The 20722-nt window shown below is 42.1% G+C and overlaps 1 protein-coding gene across 2 annotated transcripts in view; it reads right to left on the bottom strand.

Moving 5' to 3' along the window:
* CGN (cingulin) overlaps positions 1 to 20722 on the bottom strand; it is a 380943-nt gene that overhangs the window by 18216 nt on the left and 342005 nt on the right. For both annotated transcript variants that reach the window (XM_053704018.1, XM_053704029.1), the window contains one exon: positions 20165 to 20328. In XM_053704018.1, coding sequence (XP_053559993.1) covers positions 20165 to 20328 — 164 coding nt within the window. The remainder of the gene's footprint in view (positions 1 to 20164; positions 20329 to 20722) is intronic.

Raw genomic sequence — 20722 nt, 5'->3', positions numbered from 1 at the left:
GGTCTGAGGTGTAAGCGAGCAAATGGCACTATGTCCATTGCCGCTACCATTAAGCCGATTACCTCCATGCATTGAGCCACCGATGGGTGTTGAATGGAATGAAGGGTGCGGCAAGCACTTTGAAGTCTTGTTAACCTGTCCTCTGTCAGGTAAATCTTCATTTCTACAGAATCTATAAGAGTCCCCAGGAAGGGAACTCTTGTGAGTGGAACGAGTGAACTTTTCTTTTCGTTCACCTTCCATCCATGTGACCTTAGAAATGCCAGTACTAACTCTGTATGAGACTTGGCAGTTTGAAAGCTCGAAGCTTGTATCAGAATGTCGTCTAGGTACGGAGCTACCGAAATTCCCCGTGGTCTTAGTACCGCCAGAAGAGCACCTAGAACCTTTGTGAAGATTCTTGGAGCTGTAGCCAATCCGAATGGAAGAGCTACAAACTGGTAATGCCTGTCTAGAAAGGCAAACCGTAGATACCGGTAATGATCTTTGTGAATCGGTATGTGAAGGTAAGCGTCCTTTAAGTCCACTGTGGTCATGTACTGACCTTCTTGGATCATGGGTAAAATTGTCCTGATAGTCTCCATCTTGAATGATGGAACTCTTAGGAATTTGTTTAGGATCTTTAAATCCAGGATTGGTCTGAAAGTTCCCTCTTTTTTGGGAACCACAAACAGATTTGAGTAAAACCCTTGTCCCTGTTCCGACCGCGGAACTGGATGGATTACTCCCATTAACAATAGTTCCTGTATGCAGCGTAGAAACGCTTCTTTCTTTGTTTGGTTTGTCGACAACCTTGACAGATGAAATCTCTCTCTTGGAGGAGAGTGTTTGAAGTCCAGAAGGTATCCCTGAGATATTATCTCTAGCGCCCAGGGATCCTGGACATCTCTTGCCCAAGTCTGGGCGAAGAGAGAAAGTCTGCCCCCCACTAGATCCGATCCCGGATCGGGGGCCCTCAATTCATGCTGTTTTAGGGGCAGCAGCAGGTTTCCTGGCCTGCTTGCCCTTGTTCCAGGACTGGTTAGGTCTCCAGCCTTGTCTGTAGCGAGCACCAGATCCTTCTTGTTTTGGAGTAGTGGAAGTTGATGCTGCTCCTGCTTTGAAATTCCGAAAGGAACGAAAATTAGACTGTCTAGCCTTAGGTTTGGCTTTGTCTTGAGGTAGGGCGTGGCCCTTACCTCCTGTAATGTCAGCGATAATTTCTTTCAACCCAGGCCCAAATAAGGTCTGTCCCTTGAAAGGTATATTAAGTAATTTGGACTTAGAAGTTACATCAGCTGACCAGGATTTTAGCCACAGCGCTCTGCGCGCTTGAATGGCGAATCCGGAATTCTTAGCCGTAAGTTTAATTAAATGCACTACGGCTTCCGAAATGAATGAATTAGATAGCTTAAGTACTCTAAGCCTGTCTGAAATGTCGTCCAGCGTAGCTGAACTAAGATTGTCTTCTAGAGACTCAATCCAGAATGCCGCTGCAGCCGTGATCGGCGCAATGCATGCAAGGGGTTGCAATATAAAACCTTGTTGAACAAACATTTTCTTAAGGTAACCCTCTAATTTTTTATCCATTGGATCTGAAAAGGCACAGCTATCCTCTACCGGGATAGTGGTACGTTTAGCTAAAGTAGAAACTGCTCCCTCCACCTTAGGGACCGTTTGCCATAAATCCCGTGTGGTGGTGTCTATTGGAAACATCTTTCTAAATATCGGAGGGGGTGAGAACGGCACACCGGGTCTATCCCACTCCTTAGTAATAATTTCAGTTAGTCTTTTAGGTATAGGAAAAATGTCAGTACTTGTTGGTACAGCAAAATATTTATCCAACCTACACATTTTCTCAGGTATTGCAACTGTGTTACAATCATTCAGGGCCGCTAACACCTCCCCTAGTAAAACACAGAGGTTTTCCAGCTTAAATTTAAAATTTGAAATATCTGAATCCAATCTGTTTGGATCAGAACCGTCAGCCGCAGAATGAAGCTCTCCGTCCTCATGCTCTGCAAGTTGTGACGCAGTATCTGACATGGCCCTAACGTTATCAGCGCACTCTGTTCTCACCCCAGAGTGATCACGCTTGCCCCTTAGTTCTGGTAATTTAGCCAAAACCTCAGTCATAACAGTAGCCATATCTTGTAATGTTATTTGTAATGGCCGCCCAGATGTACTTGGCGTCGCCATATCGCGCACGTCCCGAGCGGGAGATGCAGGTACTGTCACGTGAGGCGAGTTAGTCGGCATAACTCTCCCCTCGTTGTTTGGTGAAATTTGTTCAATTTGTACAGATTGACTTTTATTTAATGTAGCATCAATACAGTTAGTACATAAATTTCTATTGGGCTCCACCTTGGCGTTAGTACAAATAGTACAGGTCTCATCTTCTGAATCAGACATGTTTAACAAACTAGCAAATAAACTTGCAATTTGGAAATACTATACAATTAAAACACAATGAAAAAACGAACTGTGCTTGAAAAGCACTGAATATATATAACAGATGAAATCAATCAGCTTTGTAAAACAAAAAGCAATTTAGCGAAGGCTTGTACCCAGTAGCAAGAAATAACTAACCCTGAGGCATAAAAAAGTTAAAGAATAAACGTTTTTTATCACAGTCAACTACAATCTTACAGCTCTGTTAGATTACTTCCCTCAAATTAGCTTTGAAGATCCCTGGGTTCTGTAGAGATAAACCGGAACATGCAGGACAAAAACAATAAGCTTTTGACTGAAATTTTTGATGCGTAGTAAAAGCGCCAAAAAAGGATCCCACCCCCTCACACACAACAGTGAGAGAGATTAAAACTGTCATAATTAGATCCAGCAACTGCCAAGTGGAAAAATAGTGCCCAAACATTTTATTCACCCAGTACCTCAGAAAATGAAAACGATTTTACATTCCAGCAAAAACGTTTAACATAATTAAGAGTTATTAAAAAACCTGTTGCTAATCCCTGCAAAATAGGCTAAAGTTTTATGTACACAGTGTAATTCCAGTGAAGTACCATTCACCAGAATACTAAAATGTAAATTATACATACATGATATATAATGTCGGTATGGCAGGATTTTCTCAGCAATTCCATTGTTAGAAAATAAAAACTGCTACATACCTCTTTGCAGAATAAACTGCCCGCTGTCCCCTGATCTGAAGTTTACCTCTCCTCAGATGGCCGAGAAACAGCAATATGATCTTAACAACTCCGGCTAAAATCATAGTAAAAACTCTGGTAGATTCTTCTTCAAACTCTACCAGAGAAGGAATAACACACTCCGGTGCTATTAAAAAATAACAAACTTTTGATTGAAGAAATAAACTAAATAAAATCACCACAGTCCTCTCACACATCCTATCTAGTCGTTGGGTGCAAGAGAATGACTGGGGGTGACGTAGAGGGGAGGGGCTATATGCAACTCTGCTGGGTGAATCCTCTTGCACTTCCTGTTGGGGAGGAGTAATATCCCAGAAGTAATGATGACCCGTGGACTGATCACACTTAACAGAAGAAATGCTCTTTACAGTGGAGAAATATTCTCCTCTTGAAAGATGACGGTGGCTCAAAAGCAGATAGACAATTAACAAATATGGCTATTCTAGCGGCCAGGTTCCTGATCTTCCTGAAATGGAGATCCCCTGCAGTGCCCAGTATATCGGAGTTTATAAACAATATGAAAATGCAAATGTGCATAGAAAGGCAATATTTAGTATGGGCCTCAGAAAGAGAGTGCAGGATGTTTATTAATAAATGGAAGAGAGTAATATTGGCCTGGCCCAGGGCAGAACAGATCCAATTTGTGGCTCCCTTAAAAAATATGCCTTTCCTGTTAACGATGGTAGGAGAAAACGCGGTTCCCCCTCACTGGGTATGAGTAACTCGTAGACTCCGTGCCAAGGCGTCTTGGCTGTCAGAGTTTTAGTTTTTTTTTTTTTTTTGTTTGTTTGATTAGTCTATAATAAATATAATGGTAGAGGAACAGAATATCATTGGTAAAAAGATACGTAAATGAAGGAAAAGTAGTATTATGAGTAAAAACAAAATATGCAGTCGATTAGGTAGAAGGAGATTTATTCTACTGTTTAGCATAGTTTGTTATTTCTATCATGTATGTAAGATAAGGGGAATTCTATCCCCAGTACAGATTATAACCAAAGGAGAAGCTGTGTCTTCTAAGGGAGGCTCGTTTGTTATTTCTTAGTTTTAGAATAGGATGAGCAGGTAGTATACGGAAACAATAAAAATGAAGAGAGAAGGGGGAAAAAGAAAGGGGGGGAAAAAGAAAGGGGGAAAAAAAAAAAAAAAAAATCTAAAAACTAGGGAACACAGGTGCAATAGGAGATAACCAGCAACTAAGTATGACATAATCTTCACTGTAGGGATTAGCCCACGTCAACATAAGGTTCTGATCACCAAATGGGCAGCTGGTATATGGATACTGTATTGTAAATTAATCTATATGTGATATTTAATCCACGATATGAAATGTAATGTTGTTGTGACTCGATATGTCTATACTCGCAACTGATTAACTGTACCTGTGTTTCCTTAATAAAAAGATTTAAAAAAAAAAAAAAAAAAAAAAAACGCCTTATCGGCATGAAAAACAAGGAAAGGGGGGTCACATTGCAAGGCAGAAATCTCAGAGACTGCAAGCAGAGGAATAGCTAATAGAAACAAAACTTTCCAAGATAACAGTTTAATGTCAACATTATGCATTGGCTCAAATGGAGCCTCCTGCAACACACAAAGAACAAGCTTGAGACTCCATGGCGGAGCCATCTTTCTAAAAACAGGTCTGATCCTAGCCAGAGACTTAACAAAGGACTGCACATCTGGAAGCTCAGCTAATCTGTTGTCCAGCAACACTGACAGGGCTGATATCTTTCCCTTCAGGCAACTAGCAAATAGACCCTTCTCCAGTCCATCCTGAGAAGGATTCGGACAAAAGGAAGGAACAACAATTTCTTGATTGATGTTGCGATCCAATACCACTTTGGGAAGAAATCCCAATTTAGTACGAAGGACCGCCTTGTCTACATGAAAAATAAGATAAGGGGAATCACACTGCAAAGCCGAAAGCTTGGAAACACTGTGAGCAGACAAAATATTAAGTAGAAACAAAACTTTCCACAATAACAACCGAATGCATCGGCTCAAACGGAGTCTGTTGCAAAACTTTAAGAACAAGGTTAAGGCTCCAGGGAGGAACAACATGTTTAAACACAGGCCTGATTCTGACCAAGGCCTGAACAAAAACAGAATTTATGTTTACCTGATAAATTACTTTCTCCAACGGTGTGTCCGGTCCACGGCGTCATCCTTACTTGTAGGATATTCTCTTCCCCAACAGGAAATGGCAAAGAGCCCAGCAAAGCTGGTCACATGATCCCTCCTAGGCTCCGCCTACCCCAGTCATTCGACCGACGTTAAGGAGGAATATTTGCATAGGAGAAACCATATGATACCGTGGTGACTGTAGTTAAAGAAAATAAATTATCAGACCTGATTAAAAAACCAGGGCGGGCCGTGGACCGGACACCCCGTTGGAGAAATTAATTTATCAGGTAAACATAAATTCTGTTTTCTCCAACATAGGTGTGTCCGGTCCACGGCGTCATCCTTACTTGTGGGAACCAATACCAAAGCTTTAGGACACGGATGATGGGAGGGAGCAAATCAGGTCACCTAGATGGAAGGCACCACGGCTTGCAAAACCTTTCTCCCAAAAATAGCCTCAGAAGAAGCAAAAGTATCAAACTTGTAAAATTTGGTAAAAGTGTGCAGTGAAGACCAAGTCGCTGCCCTACATATCTGATCAACAGAAGCCTCGTTCTTGAAGGCCCATGTGGAAGCCACAGCCCTAGTGGAATGAGCTGTGATTCTTTCGGGAGGCTGCCGTCCGGCAGTCTCGTAAGCCAATCTGATGATGCTTTTAATCCAAAAAGAGAGAGAGGTAGAAGTTGCTTTTTGACCTCTCCTTTTACCGGAATAAACAACAAACAAGGAAGATGTTTGTCTAAAATCCTTTGTAGCATCTAAATAGAATTTTAGAGCGCGAACAACATCCAAATTGTGCAACAAACGTTCCTTCTTCGAAACTGGTTTCGGACACAGAGAAGGTACGATAATCTCCTGGTTAATGTTTTTGTTAGAAACAACTTTTGGAAGAAAACCAGGTTTAGTACGTAAAACCACCTTATCTGCATGGAACACCAGATAAGGAGGAGAACACTGCAGAGCAGATAACTCTGAAACTCTTCTAGCAGAAGAAATTGCAACCAAAAACAAAACTTTCCAAGATAATAACTTAATATCAACGGAATGTAAGGGTTCAAACGGAACCCCCTGAAGAACTGAAAGAACTAAGTTGAGACTCCAAGGAGGAGTCAAAGGTTTGTAAACAGGCTTGATTCTAACCAGAGCCTGAACAAAGGCTTGAACATCTGGCACAGCTGCCAGCTTTTTGTGAAGTAACACAGACAAGGCAGAAATCTGTCCCTTCAGGGAACTTGCAGATAATCCTTTTTCCAATCCTTCTTGAAGGAACGATAGAATCTTAGGAATCTTAACCTTGTCCCAAGGGAATCCTTTAGATTCACACCAACAGATATATTTTTTCCAAATTTTGTGGTAAATCTTTCTAGTTACAGGCTTTCTGGCCTGAACAAGAGTATCGATAACAGAATCTGAGAACCCTCGCTTCGATAAGATCAAGCGTTCAATCTCCAAGCAGTCAGCTGGAGTGAGACCAGATTCGGATGTTCGAACGGACCTTGAACAAGAAGGTCTCGTCTCAAAGGTAGCTTCCATGGTGGAGCCGATGACATATTCACCAGATCTGCATACCAAGTCCTGCGTGGCCACGCAGGAGCTATCAAGATCACCGACGCCCTTTCCTGATTGATCCTGGCTACCAGCCTGGGGATGAGAGGAAACGGCGGGAATACATAAGCTAGTTTGAAGGTCCAAGGTGCTACTAGTGCATCCACTAGAGCCGCCTTGGGATCCCTGGATCTGGACCCGTAGCAAGGAACTTTGAAGTTCTGACGAGAGGCCATCAGATCCATGTCTGGAATGCCCCACAGTTGAGTGATTTGGGCAAAGATTTCCGGATGGAGTTCCCACTCCCCCGGATGCAATGTCTGACGACTCAGAAAATCCGCTTCCCAATTTTCCACTCCTGGGATGTGGATAGCAGACAGGTGGCAGGAGTGAGACTCCGCCCATAGAATGATTTTGGTCACTTCTTCCATCGCCAGGGAACTCCTTGTTCCCCCCTGATGGTTAACGTACGCAACAGTTGTCATGTTGTCTGATTGAAACCGTATGAACTTGGCCCTCGCTAGCTGAGGCCAAGCCTTGAGAGCATTGAATATCGCTCTCAGTTCCAGAATATTTATCGGTAGAAGAGATTCTTCCCGAGACCAAAGACCCTGAGCTTTCAGGGATCCCCAGACCGCGCCCCAGCCCATCAGACTGGCGTCGGTCGTGACAATGACCCACTCTGGTCTGCGGAAGGTCATCCCTTGTGACAGGTTGTCCAGGGACAGCCACCAACGGAGTGAGTCTCTGGTCCTCTGATTTACTTGTATCCTCGGAGACAAGTTTGTATAGTCCCCATTCCACTGACTGAGCATGCACAGTTGTAATGGTCTTAGATGAATGCGCGCAAAAGGAACTATGTCCATTGCCGCTACCATCAAACCTATCACTTCCATGCACTGCGCTATGGAAGGAAGAGGAACGGAATGAAGTATCCGACAAGAGTTTAGAAGTTTTGTTTTTCTGGCCTCTGTCAGAAAAATCCTCATTTCTAAGGAGTCTATTATTGTTCCCAAGAAGGGAACCCTTGTTGACGGAGATAGAGAACTCTTTTCCACGTTCACTTTCCATCCGTGAGATCTGAGAAAGGCCAGGACGATGTCCGTGTGAGCCTTTGCTTGAGGAAGGGACGACGCTTGAATCAGAATGTCGTCCAAGTAAGGTACTACAGCAATGCCCCTTGGTCTTAGCACTGCTAGAAGGGATCCTAGTACCTTTGTGAAAATCCTTGGAGCAGTGGCTAATCCGAAAGGAAGCGCCACGAACTGGTAATGCTTGTCCAGGAATGCGAACCTTAGGAACCGATGATGTTCCTTGTGGATAGGAATATGTAGATACGCATCCTTTAAATCCACCGTGGTCATGAATTGACCTTCCTGGATGGAAGGAAGAATTGTTCGAATGGTTTCCATTTTGAACGATGGAACCTTGAGAAACTTGTTTAAGATCTTGAGATCTAAGATTGGTCTGAACGTTCCCTCTTTTTTGGGAACTATGAACAGATTGGAGTAGAACCCCATCCCTTGTTCTCCTAATGGAACAGGATGAATCACTCCCATTTTTAACAGGTCTTCTACACAACGTAAGAATGCCTGTCTTTTTATGTGGTCTGAAGACAACTGAGACCTGTGGAACCTCCCCCTTGGGGGAAGCCCCTTGAATTCCAGAAGATAACCTTGGGAGACTATTTCTAGCGCCCAAGGATCCAGAACATCTCTTGCCCAAGCCTGAGCGAAGAGAGAGAGTCTGCCCCCCACCAGATCCGGTCCCGGATCGGGGGCCAACATTTCATGCTGTCTTGGTAGCAGTGGCAGGTTTCTTGGCCTGCTTTCCCTTGTTCCAGCCTTGCATTGGTCTCCAAGCTGGCTTGGCTTGAGAAGTATTACCCTCTTGCTTAGAGGACGTAGCACTTTGGGCTGGTCCGTTTCTACGAAAGGGACGAAAATTAGGTTTATTTTTGGCCTTGAAAGGCCGATCCTGAGGAAGGGCGTGGCCCTTACCCCCAGTGATATCAGAGATAATCTCTTTCAAGTCAGGGCCAAACAGCGTTTTCCCCTTGAAAGGAATGTTAAGTAGCTTGTTCTTGGAAGACGCATCAGCTGACCAAGATTTCAACCAAAGCGCTCTGCGCGCCACAATAGCAAACCCAGAATTCTTAGCCGCTAACCTAGCCAATTGCAAAGTGGCGTCTAGGGTGAAAGAATTAGCCAATTTGAGAGCATTGATTCTGTCCATAATCTCCTCATAAGGAGGAGAATCACTATCGACCGCCTTTACCAGCTCATCGAACCAGAAACACGCGGCTGTAGCGACAGGGACAATGCATGAAATTGGTTGTAGAAGGTAACCCTGCTGAACAAACATCTTTTTAAGTAAACCTTCTAATTTTTTATCCATAGGATCTTTGAAAGCACAACTATCTTCAATGGGTATAGTGGTGCGTTTGTTTAAAGTGGAAACCGCTCCCTCGACCTTGGGGACTGTCTGCCATAAGTCCTTTCTGGGGTCGACCATAGGAAACAATTTTTTAAATATGGGGGGAGGGACGAAAGGAATACCGGGCCTTTCCCATTCTTTATTTACAATGTCCGCCACCCGCTTGGGTATAGGAAAAGCTTCTGGGAGCCCCGGGACCTCTAGGAACTTGTCCATTTTGCATAGTTTCTCTGGGATGACCAACTTGTCACAATCATCCAGAGTGGATAATACCTCCTTAAGCAGAATGCGGAGATGTTCCAACTTAAATTTAAACGTAATCACATCAGGTTCAGCTTGTTGAGAAATGTTCCCTGAATCAGTAATTTCTCCCTCAGACAAAACCTCCCTGGCCCCATCAGACTGGTTTAGGGGCCCTTCAGAACCATTATTATCAGCGTCGTCATGCTCTTCAGTATCTAAAACAGAGCAGTCGCGCTTACGCTGATAAGTGTGCATTTTGGCTAAAATGTTTTTGACAGAATTATCCATTACAGCCGTTAATTGTTGCATAGTAAGGAGTATTGGCGCGCTAGATGTACTAGGGGCCTCCTGAGTGGGCAAGACTCGTGTAGACGAAGGAGGGAATGATGCAGTACCATGCTTACTCCCCTCACTTGAGGAATCATCTTGGGCATCATTGTCATTGTCACATAAATCACATTTATTTAAATGAGAAGGAACTCTGGCTTCCCCACATTCAGAACACAGTCTATCTGGTAGTTCAGACATGTTAAACAGGCATAAACTTGATAACAAAGTACAAAAAACGTTTTAAAATAAAACCGTTACTGTCACTTTAAATTTTAAACTGAACACACTTTATTACTGCAATTGCGAAAAAATATGAAGGAATTGTTCAAAATTCACCAAAATTTCACCACAGTGTCTTAAAGCCTTAAAAGTATTGCACACCAAATTTGGAAGCTTTAACCCTTAAAATAACGGAACCGGAGCCGTTTATAACTTTAACCCCTTTACAGTCCCTGGTATCTGCTTTGCTGAGACCCAACCAAGCCCAAAGGGGAATACGATACCAAATGACGCCTTCAGAAAGTCTTTTCTATGTATCAGAGCTCCTCACACATGCGACTGCATGTCATGCCTCTCAAAAACAAGTGCGCAACACCGGCGCGAAAAGGAGGCTCTGCCTATGCTTTGGGAAAGCCCCTAAGAATAAGGTGTCTAAAACAGTTGCCTGCCGATATAATCTTATCAAAATACCCAGATTAAACGATTCCTCAAGGCTAAATATGTGTTAATAATGAATCGATTTAGCCCAGAAAAAGTCTACAGTCTTAATAAGCCCTTGTGAAGCCCTTATTTACTATCTTAATAAACATGGCTTACCGGATCCCATAGGGAAAATGACAGCTTCCAGCATTACATCGTCTTGTTAGAATGTGTCATACCTCAAGCAGCAAGAGACTGCTCACTGTTCCCCCAACTGAAGTTAATTCCTCTCAACAGTCCTGTGTGGAACAGCCATGGATTTTAGTGACGGTTGCTAAAATCATTTTCCTCATACAAACAGAAATCTTCATCTCTTTTCTGTTTCTGAGTAAATAGTACATACCAGCACTATTTTAAAATAACAAACTCTTGATTGAATAATAAAAACTACAGTTAAACACTAAAAAACTCTAAGCCATCTCCGTGGAGATGTTGCCTGTACAACGGCAAAGAGAATGACTGGGGTAGGCGGAGCCTAGGAGGGATCATGTGACCAGCTTTGCTGGGCTCTTTGCCATTTCCTGTTGGGGAAGAGAATATCCCACAAGTAAGGATGACGCCGTGGACCGGACACACCTATGTTGGAGAAATATTGAACATCTGGCAGATCTGCCAAACGTTTGTGCAAAAGGATAGACAGTGCAGAAATCTTACCCTTCAGCGTACTGACTGAAAAATCCTTCTCCAGGCCATCCGGAAAAAAAGACAGAATGCGAGGAACCCTTACCCGACTCCAAGAGAAACCCTTCGATTCACACTAAAACAGGTATTTACGCCATACCTTATGGTAAAATCTGACGAGTAACAGGCTTACGAGCCTGAAGCATAATATCAATGACTTTCTCAGAAAAAACACGTCTAGCCAAAACTAGGCGTTCAATCTCCAAGCAGTTATCTTCAGAGAATCTAGATTTGGCTGGAGGAAGGGACCCTGAAGTAGAAGGTCCTTCCTCAGAGGCAACCTCCAAGGTAGAAGTGATGACAGCTTCACCAGATCCTGCGAGGCCAGACAGGAGCTATTAGAATCACATACGCCCTCTCTTGCTTGATACGAGCAATGACTCGAGGAAGGAGCAAACTGGGGGAACAGGTACGCCAGACTGAAGTTCCAAGGCACCGCCAGAGCGTCTTGTGGATCTCTTGATCTTGAACTGTACTTTGGAAACTTGGCCTTTAGACATGACGCCATCAGATCCAACTCCGGAACCCCCCATCTGAGGGTTATCTGAGAATACTGCCGGATGGAGAATCCACTCCCCGGGATGAAAGGTCTGCCTGCTCAGAAAATCTGTTTCACAGTTATCCACGCCTGGGATGTGGATAGCAGAGAGGAGGCAATCGTGAGACTCTGCCCACTGGAGAATGCAAGTCACCTCCTTCATTGCTAAGGCACTCCGAGTTCCTCCCTGGTGATTGATGTATGCCACCGAGGTGATATTGTCCGATTGAAATCGGATAAACCGGACTAAAGCTAGTTGAGGCCAGGCTTTTAAGGCATTGTAAATTGCTCTCAACTCTAGGATGTTTATGGAAAGAGAAGACTCCTCGAGTCCAAAGACCCTGAGCCTTTAAAGAACCCCAAACTGCTCTCAAGCTGATATCCGTGGTCACAATCACCCAGGAAGGTCTCAGGAAGCATGTACCCTGAGACAGATGGTCCTGCGAAATCCACCAAGATAAAGAGTCTCTTGTTAGGGGATCCAGAGCTATTCTCTGTGATAGGTCAGAGTGGTCTCCGTTCCATTGTCTGAGCATGCATAACTGTAGGGGTTTCAGATGAAACCGAGCAAACGGAATGATGTCCATGGAAGCAACCATCAGACCAATTACTTCCATACACTGAGCCACAGATGGATGGGAAGAGGACTGGAGAGAAAGGCAAGAAGCCAGAAGTTTGGATTTTTGACCTCCGTCAGAAAAATCTTCATGGACAGAGAATCTATAATTGTTCCTAAGAAACAAACACACCATGGTATCAGTGTTAAGGTATTGCTGAGTGACATTGGATAAACTGTGCATGTATCACATAATTTAATAATTCCATTGAGCTAATATCTACCTGATATGAATTGATTTGGCTGTAACTACAGCAGACCCCCTCCTCATTACCTTAAACATCTAAGGGTTCAAAAGAGAACATTTGTCTCATTAGTTCAGCACAGACTCCTGGGGTGATGGAGACAAGATTCTGTGTTTTGGTGGAAGATATGCTCAGAATCCCAGGAAATGCTCAGTTAACAGATACATGTGAAAATCACCATGATATTCAGTAGACCCTCTTTGAAGATCTAATACACATTCTCGTCTGAAAAGGCTGCTGGCTCAGATAACAGCACATGGGAAGCAAATTCTCAGATAAATGACTTGTGCCTAATTTTCATGTAGTTTAAGATACTCAAATTAATAGATATTCAGACACATTATATATGAATATATGAATCTGGGAGATTGTTTATGCCTAAGAAGGGTAATATGGGAAGTTGAAAGCCTAAGAATTAAGATTTTAAAATATCTTAACCTATGTACTTTTGATAACAAATTATCTATATAGTTCTTAGATAAATTAATGTGTACCGCAGACTGCCTGAATAATATATATAATGATCTAAGAGATACATCACGTTAAATACTGTGTTGGATATAATGAATTAAAAATAAATAACTGCTATGATATTTATAAATTTGACTTATTTCAAAATAACATCTGTTTCTTTATTTTTCAGACATGTAAACCAACAAGATGTCCTATGAATATTGGTCATAAACATAAGTCCAGACACTGAATATTAAAATGATATCCACCAATATACAATATTTATAATAAATGGAAAAGATGACAAATTCATCTTCAAAAATATTATAGGTGGGATACTCATGTTTGGACTTCCAAATCTATCGAATGATTAAGAAATGTCTCAGACAAAAACTCCTTGCACACCGAGAATGGGGCTTTTTGCTGGAAAATTTTCTTGGTGACTGTACAATCCTGCTTGCTGCCTTTTTGCTTACAGAGAGACAAGAGTGTGCAAACAGTTTTCTGTAAGACAAATTTGTTGGGACACTCTTTGTGGATAAGAAATTATCAGGATTAATTCTCTTCCAATTGTGCATAATTCCCGTAAAAATAGGACGATAGACATATTTGGATATTAGCTGAACTCTCAACTGGTGATCTGGTAAATTATATGCAATTGTTAAATATATATAATATTTAAATCAAAAGGTATTCTAAAGCTATAGTTAGACTGCAGCTGGTAATTTAAAGAACATATTTCGTGTTTTAAGTTTATATTCATAGTCCTGTGAAGTCTAGAACTATTCTCATTACAGGGAGTGCAGAATTATTAGACAAATTAGTATTTTGACCACATCATCCTCTTTATGCATGTTGTCTTACTCCAAACTGTATAGGCTCGAAAGCCTACTACCAATTAAGCATATTAGGTGATGTGCATCTCTGTAATGAGAAGGGGTGTGGTCTAATGACATCAACACCCTATATCAGGTGTGCATAATTATTAGGCAACTTCCTTTCCTTTGGCAAAATGGGTCAAAAGAAGGACTTGACAGGCTCAGAAAAGTAAAAAAAAGTGAGATATCTTGCAGAGGGATGCAGCACTCTTAAAATTGCAAAGCTTCTGAAGAGTGATCATCGAACAATCAAGCGTTTCATTCAAAATAGTCAACAGGGTCGCAAGAGGCGTGTGGAAAAACCAAGGCGCAAAATAACTGCCCATGAACTGAGAAAAGTCAAGCGTGCAGCTGCCAAGATGCCACTTGCCACCAGTTTGGCCATATTTCAGAGCTGCAACATCACTGGAGTGCCCAAAAGCACAAGGTGTGCAATACTCAGAGACATGGCCAAGGTAAGAAAGGCTGAAAGACGACCACCACTGAACAAGACACACAAGCTGAAACGTCAAGACTAGGCCAAGAAATATCTCAAGACTGATTTTTCTAAGGTTTTATGGACTGATGAAATGAGAGTGAGTCTTGATGGGCCAGATGGATGGGCCCGTGGCTGGATTGGTAAAGGGCAGAGAGCTCCAGTCCGACTCAGACGCCAGCAAGGTGGAGGTGGAGTACTGGTTTGGGCTGGTATCATCAAAGATAAGCTTGTGGGGCCTTTTCGGGTTGAGGATGGAGTCAAGCTCAACTCACAGTCCTACTGCCAGTTTCTGGAAGACACCTTCTTCAAGCAGTGGTACAGGAAGAAGTCTGCATCCTTCAAGAAAAACATGATTTTCATGCAGGACAATGCTCCATCACACGCGTCCAAGTACTCCACAGCGTGGCTGGCAAGAATGGGTATAAAAGAAGAAAATCTAATGACATGGTCTCCTTGTTCACCTGATCTGAACCCCATTGAGAACCTGTGGTCCATCATCAAATGTGAGATTTACAAGGAGGGAAAACAGTACACCTCTCTGAACAGTGTCTGGGAGGCTGTGATTGCTGCTGCACGCAATGTTGATGGTGAACAGATCAAAACACTGACAGAATCCATGGATGGCAGGCTTTTGAGTGTCCTTGCAAAGAAAGGTGGCTATATTGGTCACTGATTTGTTTTTGTTTTGTTTTTGAATGTCAGAAATGTATATTTGTGAATGTTGAGATGTTATATTGGTTTCACTGGTAAAAATAAATAATTGAAATGGGTATATATTTGTTTTTTTTTTAAGTTGCCTAATAATTATGCACAGTAATATTCACCTGCACACACAGATATCCCCCTAAAATAGCTGTAACTAAAAACAAACTAAAAACTACTTCCAAAACTATTCAGCTTTGATATTAATGAGTTTTTTGGGTTCATTGAGAACATGGTTGTTGTTCAATAATAAAATTAATCCTCAAAAATACAACTTGCCTAATAATTCTGCACTCCCTGTAATACTAAACAATTTTATTTGCTATAAAGGTCTTTGTATTTCATATCTCTAAGTCAGGCTTATTATTGTGGAATCTCTTACAAATTATATATAAACTTCTCTAGTTGTGGTAAATTAAGCAGAGTAAGTTTGTAATCCATATTGGGCATTGAATTAGAGTCATTGGCTAATTATAGACTGTGCTGGAATTCTCATTTGTGGTACTTATTGTGAGTAAGGTTAATTTTTAAAGATATATTTTTTTATGATCTGTTGTATAGAATATTGTAACGGAATAAGCGTGCATAATTGATTCATAATCTAGTTTCTACATAAATATAATTCAAGGTGTCTATAGAGGTAACTAATCAAGAACTAAGGAATAAATATTGATTTCAATAAATATATTGTTACATATATACATTTTATTGGTTGGCAACTGCCAAGATAAAATAAATGATAATTTAATAAACTCGTCTCCAGATTCACTTTCCACCCATGGGAACATAGAATAGACAACACCATCTCTGTATGTGATCTTGCTAACTGAAAAGATGGCGCTTGAACCAAGATGTCATCCAGATAAGGCGCCACTGCTATTCCCTGAGATCTGACCACCACCAAAAGGGCCCCAAGGACCTTTGTAAAGATTTGAGGAGCCGTGGCTAGGCCAAAGACAAGAGCAACAAACTGGAAATGTTTGTCCAGAAAGGCTAACCGAAGGAATTAGTGATGTTCCCTGTGAATGGAGACATGAAGATACACATCCTTCAGATCTATGGTAGTCATGTATTGACCTTCTTGAACCAAAGGTAGAAATGAACGAATAGCTTCTATTTTGAAGGACGGAACCTTAAGGAATTTGTTGAGACAGTTTAGGTCTAAAATGGGATGTGAACCACAAAAAGATTTGAATAGAATCCTTGACCCTGTTCCTCTACGGGAACTGGAACAATCACTCCCAGGGAAGATAGGTCCTTTACGCAGTTTAAGAAGGCCTCTCTCTTTACCTGGTTTGCAGATAACCTTTACAGGATAAATCTGCCCCTGGGGAGACAAGACTTGAATCCTATTCTGTATCTCTGAGATACTACCTCCAAGGCCCAAGAATCTGAAAGAAAGAAAGTCTGCCCCCCACTTGATCCAAGACTGGATCGGGGGTGATCCCTTAATGCTGTTTTCGAATCAACGGAAGGCTTTTTGGCTTGCTTCCTCTTATTCCAATGCTGACTGGACTTCCATAAGGTTCTGGATTGTTCCAGCTTGGAAGAGGAAGACTTTTGTCCTTTGAAACTGCGAAAAGAACGAAAATTGGAATTCTGGCGACCCCTAGGTCTATTCTTCTTGTCCTGAGGTAGGAAAGATCCCTTTCCACCCGTAATCTCGGAAATGATCTCAGCTAGACCAGGACCAAATAAAATATTGCCCTTATAAGGTAAAGACAGAAGTTTTGACTTGGATGATACATCTGCAGACCAAGATTTCAACTACAAAGCTCTGCGAGCTAGAAGAGCAAGGCTAGAAATCTTGGCTCCCAGTCTAACCACTTGCATGTTGGCATCACAAATAAAACTATTGGCCAACTGAAGAGCCTTGATCCTATCCTGGATCTTCTCTATAGTAGTCCCTTCTGAAATTAGGTCAGACAAGGCATCACACCAATACTTGCAACTGGCTGCCACTGTAATCCCTGATGAATGTACATCTTTCTTAAGTAAGCCTCCAGCTTCTTATCCATGGGATCCTTGAAGGAACAACTATCGTCAATAGGAATAGTAGTTCTCTTGGCTATAGTAAAAATAGCTCCCTCTACCTTGGGCACTGTGCGCCAAGAGTCACGTACAGAGTCAGCTACAGCAAACATTTTTTAAAAAAACAGGGGACGGGGAAAAAGGAATCCCTGGTTTATCCCATCCCTGAGCTATAATTTCCAACATACGGTCTGGAACTGGAAAAACATCCAGAAATTAAGGAATTACATCATATACGCTCTTAAGTTTACTAGGCTTTTTGGGGTTCTCAGCGACAGACGAGTCTGAGTCATCTAAAGTAGGAAGGACCTCGTTCAAAAGTAACCGGAGGTGTTCTAGCTTACATCTAAAATTAATCTCCTCTAAATCTGTAGAATTTTCCACTACAGAGACAGAGTCTGATACCTCACCCTCAGAAGCCACTGAGGTATCATCTGCATCAGACAATTGAGAGAGACTAACACAGACTTAGGGGAGTCAGAACCCTTACTAACAGAACTAATTTTAAATTTCCTCTTTCGCTTACCAGCAACAGGGAAAGTTGATAAAGCTTCATCTTTGCATGTCCTCTTGGTGATAGAGGCAGAGAATGACTGGGGATTATGGCTAAGGGAAGTGACACTTAACAGCTCTGCTGGGTTGCTCTTTGCCTCCTCCTCCTGGCCAGGAGTTGAATTCCCACTAGTAATTGGAATGAAATCGTGGACTCTCCATGCCATAGAAAAGGAATTCTGGAAACCTTAACCTTATGCCAAGAAAAATCACGTTCCTCACACCAGTGCAGGTAAGTCTGCCACAACTTATGGTAAATGCGTTGAGTGACTGACTTAGAAGCTTGAATCAGTGTCGATGACACTAAGAAAAACCTCTCCTGGCTAAGACGAAGTGTTCAATCTCCACCCAGTCAGCCTCAGAGAATCTAGACTTTGATGAAGGAAAGGTCCCTGTATCAGCAGGACCATGTGACAATGTAACCTCCACGGAGATGATGAGGACATCCCCACCAGATCCACAAACCAAGTCTTTCATGGCCAGGATGGAGCAATTAGTATCACTGATGCTTGCTCCTGTTTGATGCGGGCCACCACACGAGGGAGAAGAGGTAATGGAGGAAAGAGATATAGGAGTTTAAACCTCCACGGAACCGCTAGGGCATTTATTAGTATAGCTTGAGGATCCCTCAATCTCGACCTGTACTTGGGTAGTTTGGCATTGAGACGGGAGGCCATGAGGTCTATCTCCGGCAACTCCCATCTGCTGCATATCTCTGCAAAGACCTCTGGGTGGAGAGACCATTCCCCTGGGTGAAAGGATTGCCTTCTGAGGTAGTCTGCTTCTCAGTTGTCCACACCCGGAACGTGGATTGCTTACAGCGTACAGCGGTGGGCCTCCTCCCATTCTAGGATTTGAGATACTTCTCTTATCGCTAAGGAACTTCTCGTTCCTCCCTGATGGTTGATGTAGGCTACCAAAATTATATTGTCTGCAGCAAGATCGTAAGGAAGTGAATGAAAATGCACCCGGTCACATGGTGCGCAAGGCAGGACCTCCCCTGCTATGAAAAAAAAAGTGAAACCTACCTGTTCCAGCCAAAGGTACACAGTCTAAATGAGCCGTGAAAACTTACTTCACAAATGTTAAAGCAGTATATAAACTCCCCAAACTGTTCCCAATAAACTCCCACTGAGGAGATATTAACCCTTGATCCTTCTGAGGTATAGATAAGGCATCCCTGCTATATGAAAATAACACAGACTTACCCTCCAGGATCCGTGCTGTGGAACAGATACAGCCTCTCAAGTATGACAGCCTTGTAGCGATGCTCTGACAGGGATCTGAGTGTGGAAAAGCAAGCAGTGTAACTCGTTAACACTGATTGCTCAGGAGTTGTTAGATAGACAGCCTGGATGGCTTCACAGAAAAACTTTTCCTGCATCTCCAGACTCTAACTTTCATCAATACTCTCACTGAGAGGTTTATATGATTAATTAAAACTCCAGTCATCTATTGAAGGGAACATACCCATTAAAGGGACACTAAACCCAATTTTTTTCTTTCATGATTCAGATAGAGCAGCAATTTTAAGCAACTTTATAATTTACTCCTATTATCAATTTTTCTTTATCTTGCTATCTTTTTTTTAAAAGCAAGAAGGTTAATGCATAGGAGCCGGCCAAGTTGGTTGAGAACCTGGGTTATGCCTGCTTATTGGTGGGTAAATGTAAGCCTCCAATAAATAAGCACTATCCATGGTGCTGAACCTAAAATGAGCTGGCTGCTTAGATTTATATACCTGCTTTAAAGAGAACAAAGAAAAATTGATAATAGGAGTAAATTAGAAAGTTGATTAAAATTTCATGCTCTATCTGAATCAAGAAAGAAAAAATTTAGGTTCAGTGTCCCTTTAAGGACTATCCGAATCTTCTGACATTTCTCTGCCATCCTCCTCTAGTGACGAAAGGCAAAGAATGACTGGGGGGATAGGGGAAGTGGGAAGGATATTTAAGCCTTTGGCTGGGGTGTCTTTGCCTCCTCCTGGTGGCCAGGTGTATTTCCCAACAGTAAGGAATGAAGTTGTGGACTCTCCCTGCCTTATGGAAAGAAAACAACCTACTAAAGTTAACAATCATGTAGAAAGTAGCAGTTTTAGGTGTGTGAAGTCTGGAGTATTCACTTTATCTTGTCGGAATTAGAAAAAAAACTAAAATTTCAGATTTAAATGACAAGAAAATGGAGCAAATAAATGATGAAAATACACTACAAATTATATTTCTTATGCATAATTAAACACTTTTTTTTTTGGGGGGGGGGGGCAGTTTTGAGTTTTATGTCCCCTAAATTATTTTAGGGGACAATTTTTAATAATTTTTCAGCAGGGTATAACCCTTTATTTATGTTATTAAATTGCTATAAAGAGGGACTGGACCTGTAAACATTACCTTTCATCTAAGAAGAAATCTACACAAAACTACCTGCTCTGACCTACTCAGTCTCATTATCTGTTACTCAGTCTTACTTTGTCTCCTTCTCCATAGTTTTGAGCCGGGCCTGTAGCTGTTCGTTGATCTCATGCTGTTCCTCTAGGTCTCGCACAGCTTTCTTTCTTAACCCCTCCAGCCGCTCAATTTCCTCCTCAGCCTCGTCCACTTGCCTCTTCAGGGCTTTGACCCTAAGGTTTAACTACAAGAGGATGCACAGTCAGAGCAATGATAGGACGACACACAAAGGACCAACTAGATAAGGATGCAAGGTCAGAGAACTGGTAGGATGGCACACACAGGACCAACTAGATAAGGATGAAGTCAGATGATTGGTAGGATGACACATACAGGACCAACTTGTCATGTAAAAGGTAAGATATCATTGGAAGCTATGTGCACAGATATCATACTGATTAATTTATTCACATAGGAAGCTATTGGTATCAATTTTATTGCTGTATGATAACCACATTGTAGACGACACTGAAATGGGCAATGTCGACCCCCCCTTCTTGCTGTCAAGGACGCATTGCAGACCTTTGTCCCAATTCCTTAAAAGAATTGCCTTCAAAGTAATCTTAGCATATGGCACT

Source organism: Bombina bombina, chromosome 1 (assembly GCF_027579735.1).
Source record: "Bombina bombina isolate aBomBom1 chromosome 1, aBomBom1.pri, whole genome shotgun sequence".
NCBI lineage: Eukaryota > Metazoa > Chordata > Amphibia > Anura > Bombinatoridae > Bombina > Bombina bombina.
The sequence above is the reverse complement of the archived record's forward strand: the minus strand, read 5'-3'. Positions and strand labels throughout refer to the sequence as shown.